Genomic DNA, 18010 nt, shown 5'->3' with positions numbered 1-18010 from the left:
GGAGACCTCATCTTCAGACACAGCTGTAGACAGTGTAGTGTATCCTCCTCCCTGTCGCAACAGTCTCATCACATGGTCTCCAACCATTGCTTTCCTCTGTACATGGTTGTATAGTAGCTTAGGTTGACTCTGCCTTTGCCACAATGTCATTCTCAAATTGCTGCCCTCCTGATTCTTGTGTATTCTTTCCTGGTCCTCTTTATTGCCTCTGTATCCATGTTCTTATACTTTTCCATGCCTCCTTTCTCATCTCCTTTTCCTCCTTACACTGTTGAATCCTCCATGGCTTTACTGTTCTATTTTCGTCCACTTCTCTCCTGAGGGGGATGAACTCTTCTCTTCCAGCTTTGGATTTCTGTCATAAGTTCATAATCTCGTTTGCTGACTTACCTTCCATTAGTCTCCTGCAGATAATCACTTACCCTCCTGTATTCCCCTCTTCTGTATTCTCTCTTATTCCTTGCCTTATTCCAGGAGGCCTGGTGAGGACCGGGCCGCGGGGACGCTAAGCCCCGGAAGCACCTCAAGGTAACCTCAAGGTAGGTTGTCCTGTTTCCAACTCTCTCTTTCAATGTAATCAAACATAACAATGCAGTGGTGATAATTCATCGTGTCAGAAGACAGGAAACTAGAGTGTATTCATACACGTTTGGCTTTTATCCAGGTCCCCCCAAAGGCTGAATTACTGACCCCCGCCCAGGAAGCAACCCCATAACAAGCTGACTAACTCCTGAGTACCTACTTACTGCTAGGTGAACAGAGGCATTATGTGAAAGGAAATGTGCCCAACCATTTTTGTCCCGTCCAGGATTCGAAACCGGAATTCTAAACTGTGCGGCGAGAACGAACCCGGTTGTACTCCCGGGACCCTTCACTGCAGGCAGAGCTCATAACAATATTTACAATCATACATCTTCTTGGTGTTATTACTCACTGTTCAAATCATTATTGAAGTACTGTATATTGAATTTCAAGTTATATAAATATGTGAAAATACCATAGTAAAGAGAGGAGTTAAAGTGAGGGGAAAGTGGCGTGGGAAGCTATAGATTTTCTGGTAATAGTGAGGAATGACCTGACAGAGGCTGGGATCCCCTGATAGTGTAGTTTAAACACAAAAATATATAAAGAAACCTCCAAAAGTTTGCACAAGAATAACCCTTTGAGAGCAAACCTTGAGCCAGGAGGCCGAGGCATGATGTTAATAGCTCTAGAGGAATGGACAATAGGGAATATTATCGCTACATAGAAAATATTGAGGAGAGCAGACAAGGTTGGCAAGTACAGCTTTCCCAGTTTGAGTGCGAGTAGGAAAAGGTTAGAAGCGACACACAGAAATTAGCCAAAGAGAAGTACAGTATGTAGCATTCCCATGTAATAAGGTGTAGCAAGGATGGTCGGTAGGAGAGTGCACTAAAAGTACCAACAGTGGAAATGAGCTCTATCCAAACATTGAGACAACAAATTCACAAGGGTGAAGGTTCAAACCTACGTCCAAGATAATCCCAGACGCGCCTTAGTCAATTGTGCCACGACATGGAAAATAATTGCAACTGGGAGTGCTACTGCCCTCACACGGATCCTGCAGCCTCTCCGAGACACAAACCAAGGTTTTACACAATTCCCCGATGCACCCGGATACACCTTGATGTATCACGCTATTGAGATTTCTGTGTGTATTGAGACTGAACATAAATTTCAACAAACCAGGCACATATAGTTAGAATGCAGAAATACAAAGACTAGATCTTACACACTGTAAACAGTGATACATTAGCCAGGTATGGGATGCAACAGTGCTGGAACCCCAGTCTTGGCACGCAACATTTGAAGCAACTTTACAGCTGTGACGGTCGGGAGAACATTCACTTAAAAATCGACGCAGCAGGTATAAATTCTTGGATTCAGAATCAACACGCAGCTAGTCAGGGCAACAACAGACTTCATCAGGGTAATATTATACTTTATATACTTAAATATGAACAAACAACTTTAATGAGTTTGTGGAATTATAGGTTTCCTAAAATTGACACATTGTCTCTGTAAAATGTTTACAATTACTCCAAGACAGCAACCAAAGATACAATATTCTGCATATATACTTAACCCTCCCTTTTAACTTTGAATAAATCAAAAACAATTTTATTAACATTTATTATTTTCTGTTGTATTTATCTTTAACATAGAAGAAGTAAACTGCAATAACTTATTATTAGTTCTCAAACATAGCATTCCAGTTGGAATGCTTGGTCACATTCTTGCATTCCAGTTGGAATGCTTGGTCACATTCTTGCATTCCAGTTGGAATGCTTGGTCACATTCTTGCATTCCAGTTGGAATTATAATTTTTGAATATATTTATTATGCCATATCCTGCTCCATCTTGGAATTCGATTGTATACATGACTAACTTTTCGCTTCCTTAAACATTTCTTACACATCTGCTGGCCAAGTTTCCAGCACATGCACTTCTTCCGTTTCTTCTTTTGGGCTCCTGCTGCATTTCCTCTTGATTGATTTATTGTAGGTGCATTGTCTGTCATTTCCATAGGTACAGTGTCTGTCATTTCTTCAGGTGCATTGCCTGTCATTTCTTCAGGTGCATTGCCTGTCATTTCTTCAGGTGCATTGCCTGTCATTTCCTTAGGTGCATTGCCTGTCATTTCCACATGTGCATTGTCTGTCATTTCCACAGGTGCATTGCCTGTCATTTCCACAGGTGCATTGCCTGTCATTTCCACAGGTACATTGCCTGTCATTTCCACAGGTGCATTGCCTGTCATTTCCACAGGTACATTGCCTGTCATTTCCACAGGTGCATTGCCTGTAATTTCCACAGGTACATTGCCTGTCATTTCCTTAGGTGCATTGCCTGTCATTTCCTTAGGTACATTGCCTGTCATTTCCATAGGTGCATTGCCTGTCATTTCCACAGGTACATTGCCTGTCATTTCCATAGGTGCATTGCCTGTCATTTCCTTAGGTACATTGTCTGTCATTTCCATAGGTGCATTGCCTGTCATTTCCTTAGGTACATTGCCTGTCATTTCCATAGGTGCATTGCCTGTCATTTCCACAGGTGCATTGTCTGTCATTTCCATAGGTGCATTGCCTGTCATTTCCACAGGTACATTTCCTGTCACTTCCTCCGGTGCACTTAATCCATTTTTATTCTCTTTTCTTGTTCTTCCATTTTGTTTTGTAGCATTATTCATCATTGTCTTTTCACCTTCAATTTGTTTAACATTACTTTTCTTTTTTGCCTGTCCTCCCATATTTTTCTTAGGGGTTTTCTTCTTTCCTTTGACTGGCTTTGCAGCCCCTTTTATGGTCTGTTTTGGACTATTTTGTTCAGTTGTTGTTTTTTCCTTTCCCTCTTCTTCTGCACTTTGTTCTGTAATTATATTAATATTTCCTTCTCTTTCTTCTTCTTGATTTCCAGGCGAGCAATTTTCTGGTGCACGTCCTGTAAGTCTCTTCTTTTTAGCCATATTTTTACCTTTGTCTGTCTTTATCTTTGTGAGCATAATCCCTTCCTCATTTTGACCTGTAATTCCTTCAGGAACATTTCCTTGATGCACATTTCCTCTCTCATTCTTACCTAGCTTAACCTTTTCTACACCTTCATTCTGTGAGATATTCCTTTGATTATCGTTTGGTCTTGCTAGCTCTTTACCGAATGCTGATTGTTGATAATGCTGAGCATATTGCAAAAGCATGTCAAGGCTCTCCAGTACCGGGGCAAACACTGGCTGCAGTACGTCCACAATGTGGCTGCACATTTCTTCCGGAATTACATTGCCACTAGTTGCTTCTACGTCTTTAAACATCTGTTGAATTTTCTCGTGGATATTTCGTCCTGGACCATACTCTGCTTTTCCAATAACAACAATAGAGACTTGCCTTAAAGAGCTACGTATTTTTCCTTCCTTAGGTATGCATCTTCTATCCAGAAAACTTTTAAATTTGATAAGGTGGCGAAGAGGCGAATCTATGTTACCATTTATAAAACTTAATCGTCTAATGTCCCTTCTTAATTGATTTCTAATAACCATTTTCTTTCTACTACAAAATTTTCTAAAATATTTATTATACCATTTCCTGCTCCTGCTGAGAATTTGATTGTATGCATTTACTGACAGGGGCAAAAAACCTGCTTTATTAGTTTTGTTTCGAAGTTTTGAGAAATCAGGGATTCTAATGATATGCATGAGAAAATCCTGGAGTTCTTGCACAGTCCTGCGTTTCAGCAAGACTTCAATCATGTCTTGAGCTGCAGAGCGACCTTCCTTGCTTCCATACAGACGCACCTGAAAATAAATTCACCTATATCAATGCAAACGTATTTTTGTATGAAACTCTACCAGTGAATTAATTAAAAAACCAGCGTTGAATGTAATGAAACGCTATTTTCTGGATGAGTCCCGGAGGCTCCCCGGAGCTATCCATGGCTGATATGGATACCTAAATATTTTGCATCAGTCGATGTGGGTGAAGTTCTAGGCCTACCGGGGACCACGAGCCAGAACCTGGCCCCCTCACAGAGGCAAGGGGAGCAATGGCCATAGAAATGTACATGTGATTTGGAGCATTCTATATCTGCCATCGACCGGGACAGGCACCCAGAAAGGTAAGCGCCACAAAACAAACCCCCTAGTCTGGTTAACAACGAAAATTGACAAACGAATGGACAGAACTCCCCAAGAAAAACAAACAAACAAGTATGACGTCACACGACCCGCGCTGCATGTCTGCGCAGCTCTCCCCTCCCCGGGAGGGGGAAGAGGGAGCACCATACCCCCGAGCCTGCGATCCCCGCCTCAGTTCTTGAGGCTGGATGTCAAAATCGCGAAAAAACGCAGACCGGAGGGCGGGAGGGTGCCAGGGAGCCTCCAGGACTCATCCAGAAAATGGCGTTTCATTACATTCAACGCTGGTTTTCTGGGGGGAGCCCCTACGGCTCCTCATAGCTACTTCCTCAACGACTACTTAATAAAACAAGGGGACTTACCCGGGAGGCGGTTGGTGCACCAATCCTCAACTCGAAGTCGAGACAACAGCCTGCATCCGCCGACCTAGAGCAACACAGGCCTGACTGGGCCCCGCAACGGTCACAAGGGAGCGTGCAGCCAGGACCCTGTCTGACCTCCAAAAACCCCGTGCCCGAATGTCAGCCCAAGACATATCGCCGAAGACGGCAGCTACAGCAACAAACTTATGAACATCATGGGCACGAGGATAGACCGCAGGCTGACTAGATTTAATAACCATGCGGACTATCTGAGAGACCCAAACCCGCGAACAGGAAAGAAGGGAAACCGGAGCAACCCAAAGTGCGACCCCGGACACAGAAGCCGCGGTGCGCAGATAACGGCGGAGGGCCGCAACCGGACACAACACAAGGTGAACCCCCAGCCTGACAACCCAAGCAACAACCCAAGGACTCTTCCGGAAAGCAGCAGTCACATTCTTCGCCAGAAAAAAGGGAGACGGCTGCAGACAAACAAACCTATGACCACAACCAAAGAAGCAAAAACCCACTGCGCCTGAGAAGAATATGACGCTCCGCCACACGACCCCCAGAGGCCAATGCCAACAGAAAGAGAGCCTCAGCAAAGCAATCTTGAACCAAAAGAGCCACAACAAACCGAGGAGAATAGGAGATGGATAGAAGAGCACTCTGTCCAAAGACCAGGACGGCTCAGGCAGTGCATAAGCAGGCCGGAGGTGAAACAACGCACGACACAGCCTGCGAAATGGTGCAGAAGTAACATCGATACTGAAAGCTAGCAGCAGTGGCTCCACCATCGCCGCACAATACGAGGCGACAGTAATAGGCAGCAGATAACGGGCCTGGAACAACTAAGAGAGAAAGGACAACACCACCCGCACAAATGCGAGGAACAACGACAAAGGGCGAAAAAGAACAGGAAGGACCGCCAGGAAACTTCACACCGCTGCCGAGAGGAACCTACAGGTGAGAAACCAACAAAGAAGCCATCTGCTTACCATAGGGATGGCGAGAAACACGAGTCACAAACACCAAATGCGAAGACTTGCGGAGAAGAACAAACCAGTCTTGTACCAGACCGGCCAGATCTCTACAAAGAGGTGGAGCTGCAGAAAAACCTCCGGGTTCGGACACTGTGCAAGCAGCGCCGGAAACCATGGCTGGGCCGGCCACTACGGGGCCAAGAGGACCCCACGACCCTGGAAAGCCTCCAAGCGAGCCAGGACCAGGAACAACAGCTGAACTGGGGGAAAGAGGTACAGGAATTCCCACCTCGACCAGACCCGCAGAAAGGCGTCAAACCCGTCAGCCTCGCAGTCAGAGAAGGGCGCCACAGAAAACCGAAGACTCCTCGACCACACTGACACGAAAAGGTCCACCTCCGAGTGTCCGAACATCCGGCAGAACCAACAGGAGGAGAGCCAAACCCCGAGAACTCAGCAAACGAGTCACCCGAAGCGACCAATCCCAAAGAGCCAAGGACCGCAACGAACCCCCTCGGTTCAGGCAAGGAACCACCGGAGAGCAGTCCGAATGGAGCCGGAACATCGATCCGCGGGCGACCCGAACCCACCGAAGTGCAAACCACACCGTCGCAAACACCCGCACTGTGTTGTGGACCCGACGGAAGGACGGACCACACCGCCCCTGGCTGGCCTGGAGGGTACTGGTCACAAAGCTGCAGCCTAGCGATGACGCATCCGGGAATACATCAAGCGAGGGCTCGGGCAGGGGCCAAGGCACCGAACCCCGAAAACCCGTAGATGAAGCCAGCGATGCAGCAGCCGACTCAAAGCCCCCGGGGGTCGAACCCAGCGATCGCGAGAGAGGCGGAAGGGACGTCCCCGAAGGAACCAGAACAGCCGACGAAGCCAAATCCAACCCAGCGGGCAGAACAACAACGCGAAGATCAGGCTCCCGCACAAACCCTCGAGCAACTGCTAAGTGACCTAGGAGCCCCCCCAGAAACAGACACAAGCAAGACCGCAGCTGAAGGAGAGACTCCAGAGGAAGAGACCAGGAAGCGGTCCGAGAGTCCCACACAAGACCCAGCCAGGACCGAACCTAGCAGGGAACCAACGGGACTTCCACCAGTTCACCAGGAACCTGAACCCGGCAAGCTGGAAAACACCAATCCCTGGCGAGCAGACACGCGAACCTACCGGGAGCCCAAACCAGCCAGTCGTCGAGATAAGCCAACACCCGAACACATAACAAACGCAAACGGGCCACCACGACTCGGGTAAGGCGTGTGAACACGCGAGGTGCCAGATACAACCCGAAGGGAAGACAACGAAAGAGATAGCACTGATGCCCCACAACAAAACCGTAGCAACACCTCCTGCAGGACCGGCGCAAAGAGCTTCAACATGGCAGACGATGTCCAAGCAGCAGATACCAAGGTGCCAGATCTAGGAATGTCCCCAAGCCCCTATACATCCTCTGCAAGCCATTCCGAAGACAGCTCCAGGAGGGGAAAGAAACGCAGGACCGAAGCCAAAAATCCACGAGCGCGCAATTCCTCCGCCACAAGTGCAGCCGACAGAGAAGGAACCCGCACAAGGAGCCGCACCGCACCAACATCCCGCAGAAGGGCAGGAGCGAAAAGACACTCATTAAGATGTGCAAAATCGTCCCCCAGGAAAACCTGGATCACCATCAATGCCTTGCACCACTCAAACGTGTGGGTTTGACAAGACGAGTCCCAAGTATCCAGCGAAAACAAGGGGCAGTCTGCAAGCCAGGACGAACCCAGAACCTCACAACACCCCAGTAAGGACACGATGACCCAAACCTGAACGAAGAAGGAACCATTACCGAGGCAAACTCTGGGTCACGCAGGAGGTAAGCCGCAAAGACTGACCACACCGCAGGTGGAGAGATGCGGGTAGCCGAAAACCTCCGGAAGATGGAACCGAACAAACCACAGGGACATGGAACCGAACCCGGGGAGGAGCAGAACCCAAGTCCAAATCGTACGCAGAGGGAGGGGGGGAAAGAAAACCCCACTCCTTGCAACAGTAAGCCCCACTCAGAAGGGTAGAAATCCAGGTAGGTTCAATGGAGCCCAAGGCCCCCAAGGCAGCTCCTCCCCAACCCCAGGAGCCTCTGCACCAGGCCCCGGGGCCGAGTCGTCCTCCAAAGCCCCGGCCTCACAAGAAAAAGCCGGGGCAGCCGAAAGAGCTGGAAGAGAAGGGGCCCACTGGTCAGACCCCGGAGTATCGGCCGGAGGAACAGATTCGAATGCCTTTGCAGCTACCCCGGACGGGGCAACCCCCGAAATTGCCCACGTCTCAGAGACCTCTAAACCCCGCCCCAACCCCGAAGCCCTCAGACGCTTAGGGGCCGGAAGCAGGAGGGGGGGAGAGACAAAATGAATCACCGAAGGGGAAAAACAAGGGGGCGTGGCTGGAACCAAGGCCGAAGTGACCAAAAAACCCAAGTCTGGATCCCTACACAAGCGGGGCAGCATCGGGGCGTCCGGAGAAGCGACAACCCGAGCGCGTTGCAACATCCTACCCTGCAATGCGCGAGCTGCCTGCACCCACGGGAATTCATCAGCAGACTGGGTAAAATGAGCCACAAACAAGCAACACAGCTCGCAGGACTCAGGGTCGAATGTGTCACCGACCCAACAGGCAGCATAACGGAGGCAAAAACAAGGAGAGTCACCCTGAGACAAGGGGACAGAGCAACCCTCAACTCGCACAAAGCAAGAGGGGACGCAAGGGTCTCCACTATCGGACCCGAGAGCCCCCGGGGGGTTTCCCAGAGCCCCTAGACTGGGTCTGCTAAGGGTTATCCCAGGCAAGGTACTGCTAACCGGTGCCCCAAACTACCAAGCAAACTGCTAAAGCTGAACCCACGGGACGTGTCCACTCGCGAGGGCAAAGCAGGGGGTGCCACCACACAAACGACCCTAAAATAAGGGGGAGGGAACACAAGGCAGACCCCCCTACCAGGCAAGAACAAAAAAGAAAAGAAAAACCACACAAGTGGACAACGTACCCAGAGGGAACAGAGCCGGCCGCTGTCATAGGTGAAAACTAGCTACGCAGTACCCTGCGCCCCACCAGTGCTATAACTACCACTTACCCCAAGGTAAACAGGTGAGGAAAACCCCCAAACACTCGGGGCGGCCAAACGCCAAGCAGCGAAAAGCCATCAGAGGTAGACCCAAGGTGACTTGTGGAAGGCAACCCCAAGCCCCAAGGGCGGTACTTACAGGGCACTCAGGGAAGGTGACCCTAAGCACATGCAGCCCGAGTACCTGAGAATACTACTCCCAGCCCACACGACCACAGTAAGAGCAGCACTGCAAACAAGTCACAGCACTGAGACAAGACTGGAGCTGGAGCCACACGACTGTGCATGATCCCATCAGCCTCAGAACTGAGGCGGGGATCGCCGGCGCGGGTGTGTGGGGCTCCCCCTTCCCCCTCCCGGGGAGGGGAGAGCTGCGCAGACATGCGGTGCAGTTCGTGTGACGTCATGCTTGTTTGTTCGTTTTTCTTGGGGAGTTCTGTTTACTCGTTTGTCGATTTTCGTTGTTAACCAGACTAGGGGGTTTGTTTTGTGGCGCTTACCTTTCTGGGTGCCTGTCCTAGTCGATGGCAGATATAGAACGCTCCAAATCACATGTACATTTCTATGGGCCATTGCTCCCCGTGCCTCTCTGAGGGGGCTAGGTTCTGGCTCGTGGCCCCTGGTAGGCCTAGAACTCCACCCACATCGAACTGATGCAAAATAGTTAGGTATCCATATCAGCCATGGTTAGCTCCGGGGAGCCGTAGGGGCTCTCCCCAGAAAATTGGCCCAAAATTAAACATACACACACATCATCACACTATTTGTATCAGCTAATCCAGTGACTGACTAACCCCCGGACTTACCATTGTCACAGAGACTGACTAACCATCCTGAGTAACCACTATCACTCCTTGTGCCACAGTCTTTACCTCCAAAATTCCAAACTCAATCATGTAACACAAATGTCTTCAGATTTATATTATTTCACTATATAACAGTTTCATTGTCTTTATGTCAAATTTACATTACTTTCTCTTCTATGCACTAATTTTCCTCGAGCTATTAATATTTAAATGGACACAAAACTGGCCTATAATCTCAATAAACATGAAAGTGGTAAAAATATATTTTCCCAATGCTACGTGACTTTTCTCAGCTCTACTTACTGCAATACTGAACAGGAGCCAGATTCACGAAGCAGTTATGCAAGTACTTACGAACATGTATATCTTTCCTCAATCGTTATCGGCTTGGGTTACATTTATTAAACAGTTTACAAGCATGAAAACTTTCCAATCAACTGTTGTTATTTTTATAAACAGCCTCCTGGTGCTTCAGAGCTTAGGTACTGTTTAATAATTGTAAACAAAGCCACCAAAGTTTGAGAAAAGATGGACAGGTTCGTAAATGCTTGGGTAACTGCTTTGTGAATCTGGCCCCAGGTTTCCAAATCATTTCCAGTTTCTTCAAATGACTATATTTCTAGTCATTCTCACACAATGTTGATCATAAAATATTAACTAGCAAAGTCTTACTTTGTCTAGTACTGAACAATATTACAACACACATTTAAGTTTTCAAATTATTATGCATAAACAACCACTTGGATATTTGTAGACGTAAGTGAAGAAACGGCATTGTTTCTTCACCTTCCTGATGCATGGTTTGGTCATCACAACTTATATTTCTGCTTTTAAAATATTATATTTTACACACTCCTAAAGCTTGTCACAATAGAGTTGGGTATTTACTAATACATGCAACTCATCTTTCCTTCAAGAAAAACAACATACACACCTCAGCACCCTTTTTCTTACGGATAATTTGCACAGTTGCCCCCGAACGTCTCTGTATCTCTTGAATGGTATGACCATCGCGCCCCATGACACTTCTAATCTGTTTCTTCTCTATTGAAATAATGCGTGCATCAGCATTCTGTTTGGTAAAAAATAAGATTAATTAATATCACTGTTACATTTTTACTCGTGGTACAACAATATAAACTACAGGCAAACCTCACTGAACAAATGCTCCTGGAGTAGGCAACAGTGGAACAAACCCCCAGAATGCAACTACAGTACAGCATAAACCACCAGCAACGGCACAAATATATGTTGTATGAAAAGGCAGGCACACATAAGGGTAGAGGCCCAAGCTGTTGCCATCAAGTAACAGCACCGGCTACAAGGGCAAAGAAGATGATGGCCTGGCAGAGAAAAGTGCAAGAGTTGCCACCACACGGTCAAAAGCCTACAGCTGTCATCACAAGAACACGAGACTTAACCCCCCAAGCTGCTAAGGGCTATTTGGCCTTTGTCACCCACAGGCGCATAAAAAATAAAAAAAATAAAAAAATTCTATTATAAACCTGTTAATTTGTGTTCCCTGATCACAGGAAAAATAATAAACAAATCGTAAGTGACATATTTTGGCCGCAATAGGATGGGAAAATCTGGTAAAAAAAAAGAGGCACTGACTCAGCAAGCATCCGAGGTGGTCTGCTCAGCCCCAGCTGTCAGGCGGGAGTTGTGACACAGATATAATTACCTAATTATGTCAATGTCTCTAATTGACTTTTTCTTCGTTTTTTCCTGTAATATTATTCAATAGTGTGTAGTGTGATATATGTATATAATAAAATGTGTGAATCATCACTGTACTCAAAATTATGGTGTGCATATTATTGATTCAATTATTGTGTTCATAAAACAATAAATAAATACTTTGTCAGTTATTACACTATACACAGGTTATATATAAGTATTTGCATATTATATTCACCATAACGAATCACTAAGTTGATATTGTGATGTTGACCAGACCACACACTAGAAGTTGAAGGGACAACGACGTTTCGGTCCGTCCTGGACCATTCTCAATCGACTTGAGAATGGTCCAGGACGGACCGAAACGTCGTCGTCCCTTCAACTTCTAGTGTGTGGTCTGGTCAACATACTTCAGCCACGTTATTGTGACTCATGATCTTGATATTGTGAGTCAAAAAGCAACGAGGAGTGGCCACCATATTTGCCAGCCAACCTCTCATACTGTTTTTGCTTTTATTTACTATATACAGACGTTATTTATAAGTATCTACATGTTCTGTTCACCATAACTGTTCATCTAAGCTGGTATAGTGCACAAAGAGCATAGTTATCTTGAGATTCTTGAGGTTATCTTGAGATGATTTCGGGGCTTTAGTGTCCCCGTGGCCCGGTCCTCGACCAGGCCTCCACCCCCAGGAAGCAGCCCGTGACAGCTGACTAACACCCAAGGTACCTAATTTACTGCTAGGTAACAGGGGCATAGGGTGAAAGAAACTCTGCCCATTGTTTCTCACCGGCGTCTGGGATCGAACCCGGGACCACAGGATCACAAGTCCCGCGTGCTGTCCACTCGGCCGACCGGCTCCCTTACTTAGGGAGTACTACTTACTTACTCCCTTAGTGGCCACCCTTACACAGCATGACATGTCAGGAAGATGATGCCACTTCCCTCACCAAAATGGCTTCTCACAACACCTTTTTGCTGTTATTACACTATATATACACGTTATATATAAGTACAGTATCTACGAACAAATCCACAAGGGCCGTGACGAGGATTCGAACCTGAACCTGTATATACATTTGTGTTGACCATAGCGAACCACTAATCTTGTATGGTGATGGGAGATAGTAAGAGGTGGCCACACACAACTGATGCTCCCTCCCTCCCTCCCTCACTGGTTCATGGCCACACACAACTGATGCTCCCTCCCTCCCTCCCTCACTGGTTCATGGCCAGACACAACTGATGCTCCCTCCCTCCCTCCCTCACTGGTTCATGGCCACACACAACTGATGCTCCCTCCCTCCCTCCCTCACTGGTTCATGGCCACACACAACTGATGCTCCCTCCCTCCCTCCCTCACTGGTTCATGGCCAGACACACTAACTTTCCTCCTTCAAGTATACTGTTTGTGGTGTTATTACCCTATATACACACATATATATATGTATCTACAGTTTTGTTCACCATAACTGTTCAACTAAGCTAGTATAGTGCTCAAAGAGCATAGTGGCCTCCCTTACACAGCATGACAAGTCATGCTGATGTAGCCACCTCCCTCACCAAAATGGCTTCTCCCAACATTCCATATGCTGTTATTACATTATATATTCACGTTATATATAAGTATCTACATTTGTGTTCACCATAATGAACCACTAAGCTGGTATGCTGAGTGGCAGTGACAGTGGCAGTGGCAGCCAGCCACTGGCTGCCACTCCCTCACCTCACCTGACTCACCAACATTCTCCTCCCACCATACTGTTTTTGCTTTTATTCACTATATGCAGATGTTATATATAAGTATCTACATGTTTTGTTTACCATAGCGAACCACTAAGCTGGTATAGGGAGTCCAGACAGTAAAAGGTGGTCACACACAGTCAGCAGACAACGCTACCTCCCTCCACACCAAGATTACTCCTCCCACTACAGCGCTAATTATCACAACAATCCTGCTATTATCAGAATCCTGGTCATTTTTATCACAGTCAGGGGTCTTCTGTAATACTATCATCGCTAAATAATAACATGTACTTACATATTTTGACATTTTTAGGCGATGCTGCGGTGACAAGCTGAACAGCAGTGCTCTGAGCTCATACTGCGTGCGCCAGCCTTGGTGGCTCACTCAGTACTGAGGTCCAACACCTGGGAATGTTGCCCCACGATTTTTTTTTTTAAATGGTGTCAGTTTACAAGAGCCCTAATGAAGGGGAGGTGAACCCCGTGGATCTGCGGGTCGTTTAAATCTTGCGTAGTACTCCAACACGTCATATGACGTGATGCGCAATTTTGGGTAAGTTATTCAACACGTCATATGACGTGTTGCACAGTTTAAGTGTTAGAGACAGGGACGAAAAATCTATTTTAGTTTTCTTTTATGGTTTTAAGACATCATTAATTCTAGCGACATGCACGACAAAATACTCGAGTCCTTGCACCTTCTTGCGTCCCAGTAAGACTTCAATTATGTCTTGAGCCGCAGAACACTCTTCCTTGCTTCCACACATACGCACCTGAAAATAAATTCAGCTATATCAATGCAAACGTATTTTTCTATAAAACTCTACCATTGAATTAATTTAAAAATTGGCCCAAAATTAAACACACAAACGTCATCACACTATTTGTATCTGCTAGTCCAGTGACTAACCATCCTGACTTACCATTGTCACAGTGACTGACTAACCACCCTGACTTACCATTGTCACAGTCACTGACTAACCACCCTGACTTACCATTGTCACAGTGACTGACTAACCACCCTGACTTACCATTGTCACAGTGACTGACTAACCACCCTGACTTACCATTGTCACAGTGACTGACTAACCACCCTGACTTACCATTGTCACAGTGACTGACTAACCATCCTGACTTACCATTGTCACAGTGACTGACTAACCATCCTGACTTACCATTGTCACAGTGACTGACTAACCATCCTGACTTACCATTGTCACAGTGACTGACTAACCATCCTGAGTAACCATTGTCACAGTGACTGACTAACCATCCTGACTTACCATTGTCACAGTGACTGACTAACCATCCTGACTTACCATTGTCACAGTGACTGACTAATCACCCTGACTTACCATTGTCACAGTGACTGACTAACCACCCTGACTTACCATTGTCACAGTGACTGACTAACCACCCTGACTTACCATTGTCACAGTGACTGACTAACCATCCTGACTTACCATTGTCACAGTCACTGACTAACTATCCTGAGTAACCATTGTCACAGTGACTGACTAACCATCCTGACTTACCATTGTCACAGTGACTGACTAACCATCCTGACTTACCATTGTCACAGTCACTGACTAACTATCCTGAGTAACCATTGTCACAGTGACTGACTAACCATCCTGACTTACCATTGTCACAGTGACTGACTAACCATCCTGACTTACCATTGTCACAGTGACTGACTAACCATCCTGACTTACCATTGTCACAGTGACTGACTAACCACCCTGACTTACCATTGTCACAGTGACTGACTAACCATCCTGAGTAACCACTATCACTCCTTGTGTCACAGTCTTTACCTCCTAATTCCAAACTCAATCATGTAACACAAATTTCTTCAGATTTTTCAGATTTATATTATTTCATTACATTACAGTTTCAATGCCTTTAAGTTAAATTTACATTACTTTCTCTTCTATGCACTAATTTTCCTCAAGCTTATTTTACTTTTGTGTCCATATTAAACGGATACAGAACTGGCCTATTATCTCAGTAAACATTAAAGTGGTAAAAACCAGCGTTGAATTTAATGAAACACCATTTTCTGGGTGAAATTATATTTTCTGGGGGAGCTCCTACGGCTCCCTACGCCTCGACCACGCCGATGCGAAGAGGTCCACCTCCAGGCATCCAAACGTCTGGCAGAGTCGATTGAATGAGTCGGCATTGACCGTCCATTCCGTGGAAAGAGGAATGAACCGGGACAGGTCGTCCACCAGGACGTTGGACACCCCCCGGATGTGAACCACCAGGAGAGCCAAACCCCGAGAACTCAGCAGACGAGTCACCCGAAGCGACCAGCCCCGAAGAGCCAAGGACAGCATCAAACCCCCCTCTGTTCAGACAATGAATCACTGGGAAGTAGTCCGAATGGAGCCGGATCATCGATCTGCAAGCAACCCGAACCCTCCGAAGCACAAACCACACAGCCGCAAACTCCCGCACCGTGCTGTGGGCCTGACGGGAGGGCGGACCCCACCGCTCAGGTAGGCACCAAGGCACTGAATCCCGAAAAACCTGAAGAGGAAGCTGGCAACACAGCAGCCAACGTAAGGCCCCCCAGAGTCAAACCCAGCGATCGCAAGAGAAATGTGGAAGGGATGTCCCCGAAGGAACCAGAACAGCCGATGAAGCCAAACCCGACCTCGGCGGGTAGACCATCATTGTAAATTTCAGGCTCCCGCACAGACCCTCGAGCAACCGCCAGGTGACCCAGGAGCCCCCAGAAACCAGTGCACACGGGACCGCAACCGAAGGAGAGACTCTGGATACGAGACAAGGAAGCGGTCCGAGAGACCCACACGAAGCCCAGCCAAGTCCGAACCTGGGAGGGAATCAGATGGGACTTCCGCCAGTTCACCAGGAACCCGAACCCGGCTAGCTGGAAAAACACCACACCCCTGGCGAGCAGACACGCGGACCGACTGGGAGCCCAAATCAGTCAGTAGTCGAGGTTAGCCAACACCCGAACACCTAACAGACACTGATGGGCCACAATGACCCGGGTAAGACGTGTGAGCACACGAGGTGCCATGTTCAACCCGAATGGGAGACAACGAAAGTGGTAACTCTGACGCCCCACAACAAAACAGAGCCAGTCCCTGAACCTCGGATGAATCAGAACGTGCCAATATGCATCCTTGAGATCCAGGGACACCATCCAAGAGCCCAGCTCCAAAAGAAGCCAGACCTGGGACAAAGTGGTCATCCGAAAGGAGGGGCAAAAACCAAGGGGTTCAGACAGGACAAGTCAAGAATGAACAGCAGGTCCTCACAGTCCCATTTTGGGACTGGAAAGAGGAGGGAAACCCACCTGACAGACGTCGTCGTTTCGTCCACACCCAAGTGCACACAATCCATGACGACCGGACAGAGCGCAGGAGAAGAGGCCTGCGAAAACAACGGGCAGTCCACTAGTAAGGAGGACTCCAGAACCTCATAACGAACCCAGTATGGAGACAAAGACCCAAACCTGAAGAAAGACGGATCCATTTTAAAAGGCATAATCTGGGTCGCGCAGGAGGTAAGCTGCAATGGCCGCCCACACCTCAACCGGAGAGATGCAGGAAGCCGAAAACCTCCAGAAGGATGGAACCAAAGGACCCGCAGGTACACGGAACCGAACCCGGGGAGGAGATGAACCCAAATCCAAGTTGTACGCATGGAGAAAAACCCCGCTTCTTGTAACAGCAAGGCCCGCTCGGAGGGTCGGAAAACCCAGGCCCAAGGCCCCCAAGTCAGCACCTCTACAACCCCAGGAACCTCCACATCATGCTACGGGGCAGAGTCATCCTCCAAAGTCCCGGCCTCACAAGAAAAAGCCAGGGCAGCCGGAATAGCACGAAGAGGATGGGCCCATTGTTCAGACCCCGAAGCTATGGCTGAAGGAACCGATTTGAATGCCTCCGCAGCTACTCTGGAAGGGGCAACCCCTGAAACTGCCAGTCTCAGAAACCTCTAAACCCTATCCTGACCCCGAAGCCCTCAGACGCTTAGGAGCCGGAAGCAGGGCGGGGGAGACGAATGAACCACAGCAGGGGAAAGAACGAGGGGGCCGCTGACAGAACCAAGGCCGAAGCGACCCCCCACCCCAAAACACTTGGGGCGGTCATTCGCCAATTACCTTCCACAATTGTGACTTGTGGAAGGTAACCCCAAGCCCCTAGAGCAGTACTTACAGGGCACTTAAGGAAGGGAGCCCTAAGTGCATGCAGCCCGAGTACCTGTGAATATTACTCCCAGCTCGCACACCCCCGAAGATAAGTACTGAACCCAGACTCAGCACAAAGAGAATCTGGAACTGGAGCCACAACGACTAAGCCCAATCCCATCAGCCGAGGAACTGGAGGTGTGGATCGCCAGCGCCAGGGGTCTGGGGCTCCCCTTGCCCCTCCCGGGGAGGGGAGGGGGGGGGAGCTGCATAGACATACAGTGCAGCTCGTGTACCTTCATGGTTGTTTGCTCATTTTCCCTTGGGGGGAGTTCTGTCCACTTGTTTTGTTATTTTCTTTGGTTTCACCAGAATAGGGGTTTGTTTTGAGGCGCTTACCTTTCTGGGTGCCTGTCCCAGTCGATGGCAGATATAGAATGCTCCAAAATCACATGTACATTTCTATAGGCCATTGCTCTTCGTGCCTCTCTGAGGGGGCCAGGTTC

At 47.9% G+C, this 18010-nt stretch overlaps 1 protein-coding gene across 6 annotated transcripts in view; it reads right to left on the bottom strand.

The window, feature by feature from the left end:
* Window positions 1-1946: 1946 nt before the first annotated feature.
* The window catches only part of LOC123754104 (uncharacterized), a 125723-nt gene continuing 109659 nt past the window's right edge, over window positions 1947-18010 (bottom strand). For all 6 annotated transcript variants that reach the window (XM_069308562.1, XM_069308525.1, XM_069308534.1 and 3 more), the window contains 3 exons: window positions 14035-14109; window positions 10838-10975; window positions 1947-4310 (listed from right to left, as the gene is read on the bottom strand). In XM_069308562.1, coding sequence (XP_069164663.1) covers window positions 2340-4310; window positions 10838-10975; window positions 14035-14109 — 2184 coding nt within the window. In that variant the 3' untranslated portion in view covers window positions 1947-2339. The remainder of the gene's footprint in view (window positions 4311-10837; window positions 10976-14034; window positions 14110-18010) is intronic.

Source organism: Procambarus clarkii, chromosome 6 (assembly GCF_040958095.1).
Source record: "Procambarus clarkii isolate CNS0578487 chromosome 6, FALCON_Pclarkii_2.0, whole genome shotgun sequence".
Taxonomy (NCBI): Eukaryota; Metazoa; Arthropoda; class Malacostraca; order Decapoda; family Cambaridae; genus Procambarus; species Procambarus clarkii.
This window is presented reverse-complemented; position numbering and strand designations above follow the sequence as displayed.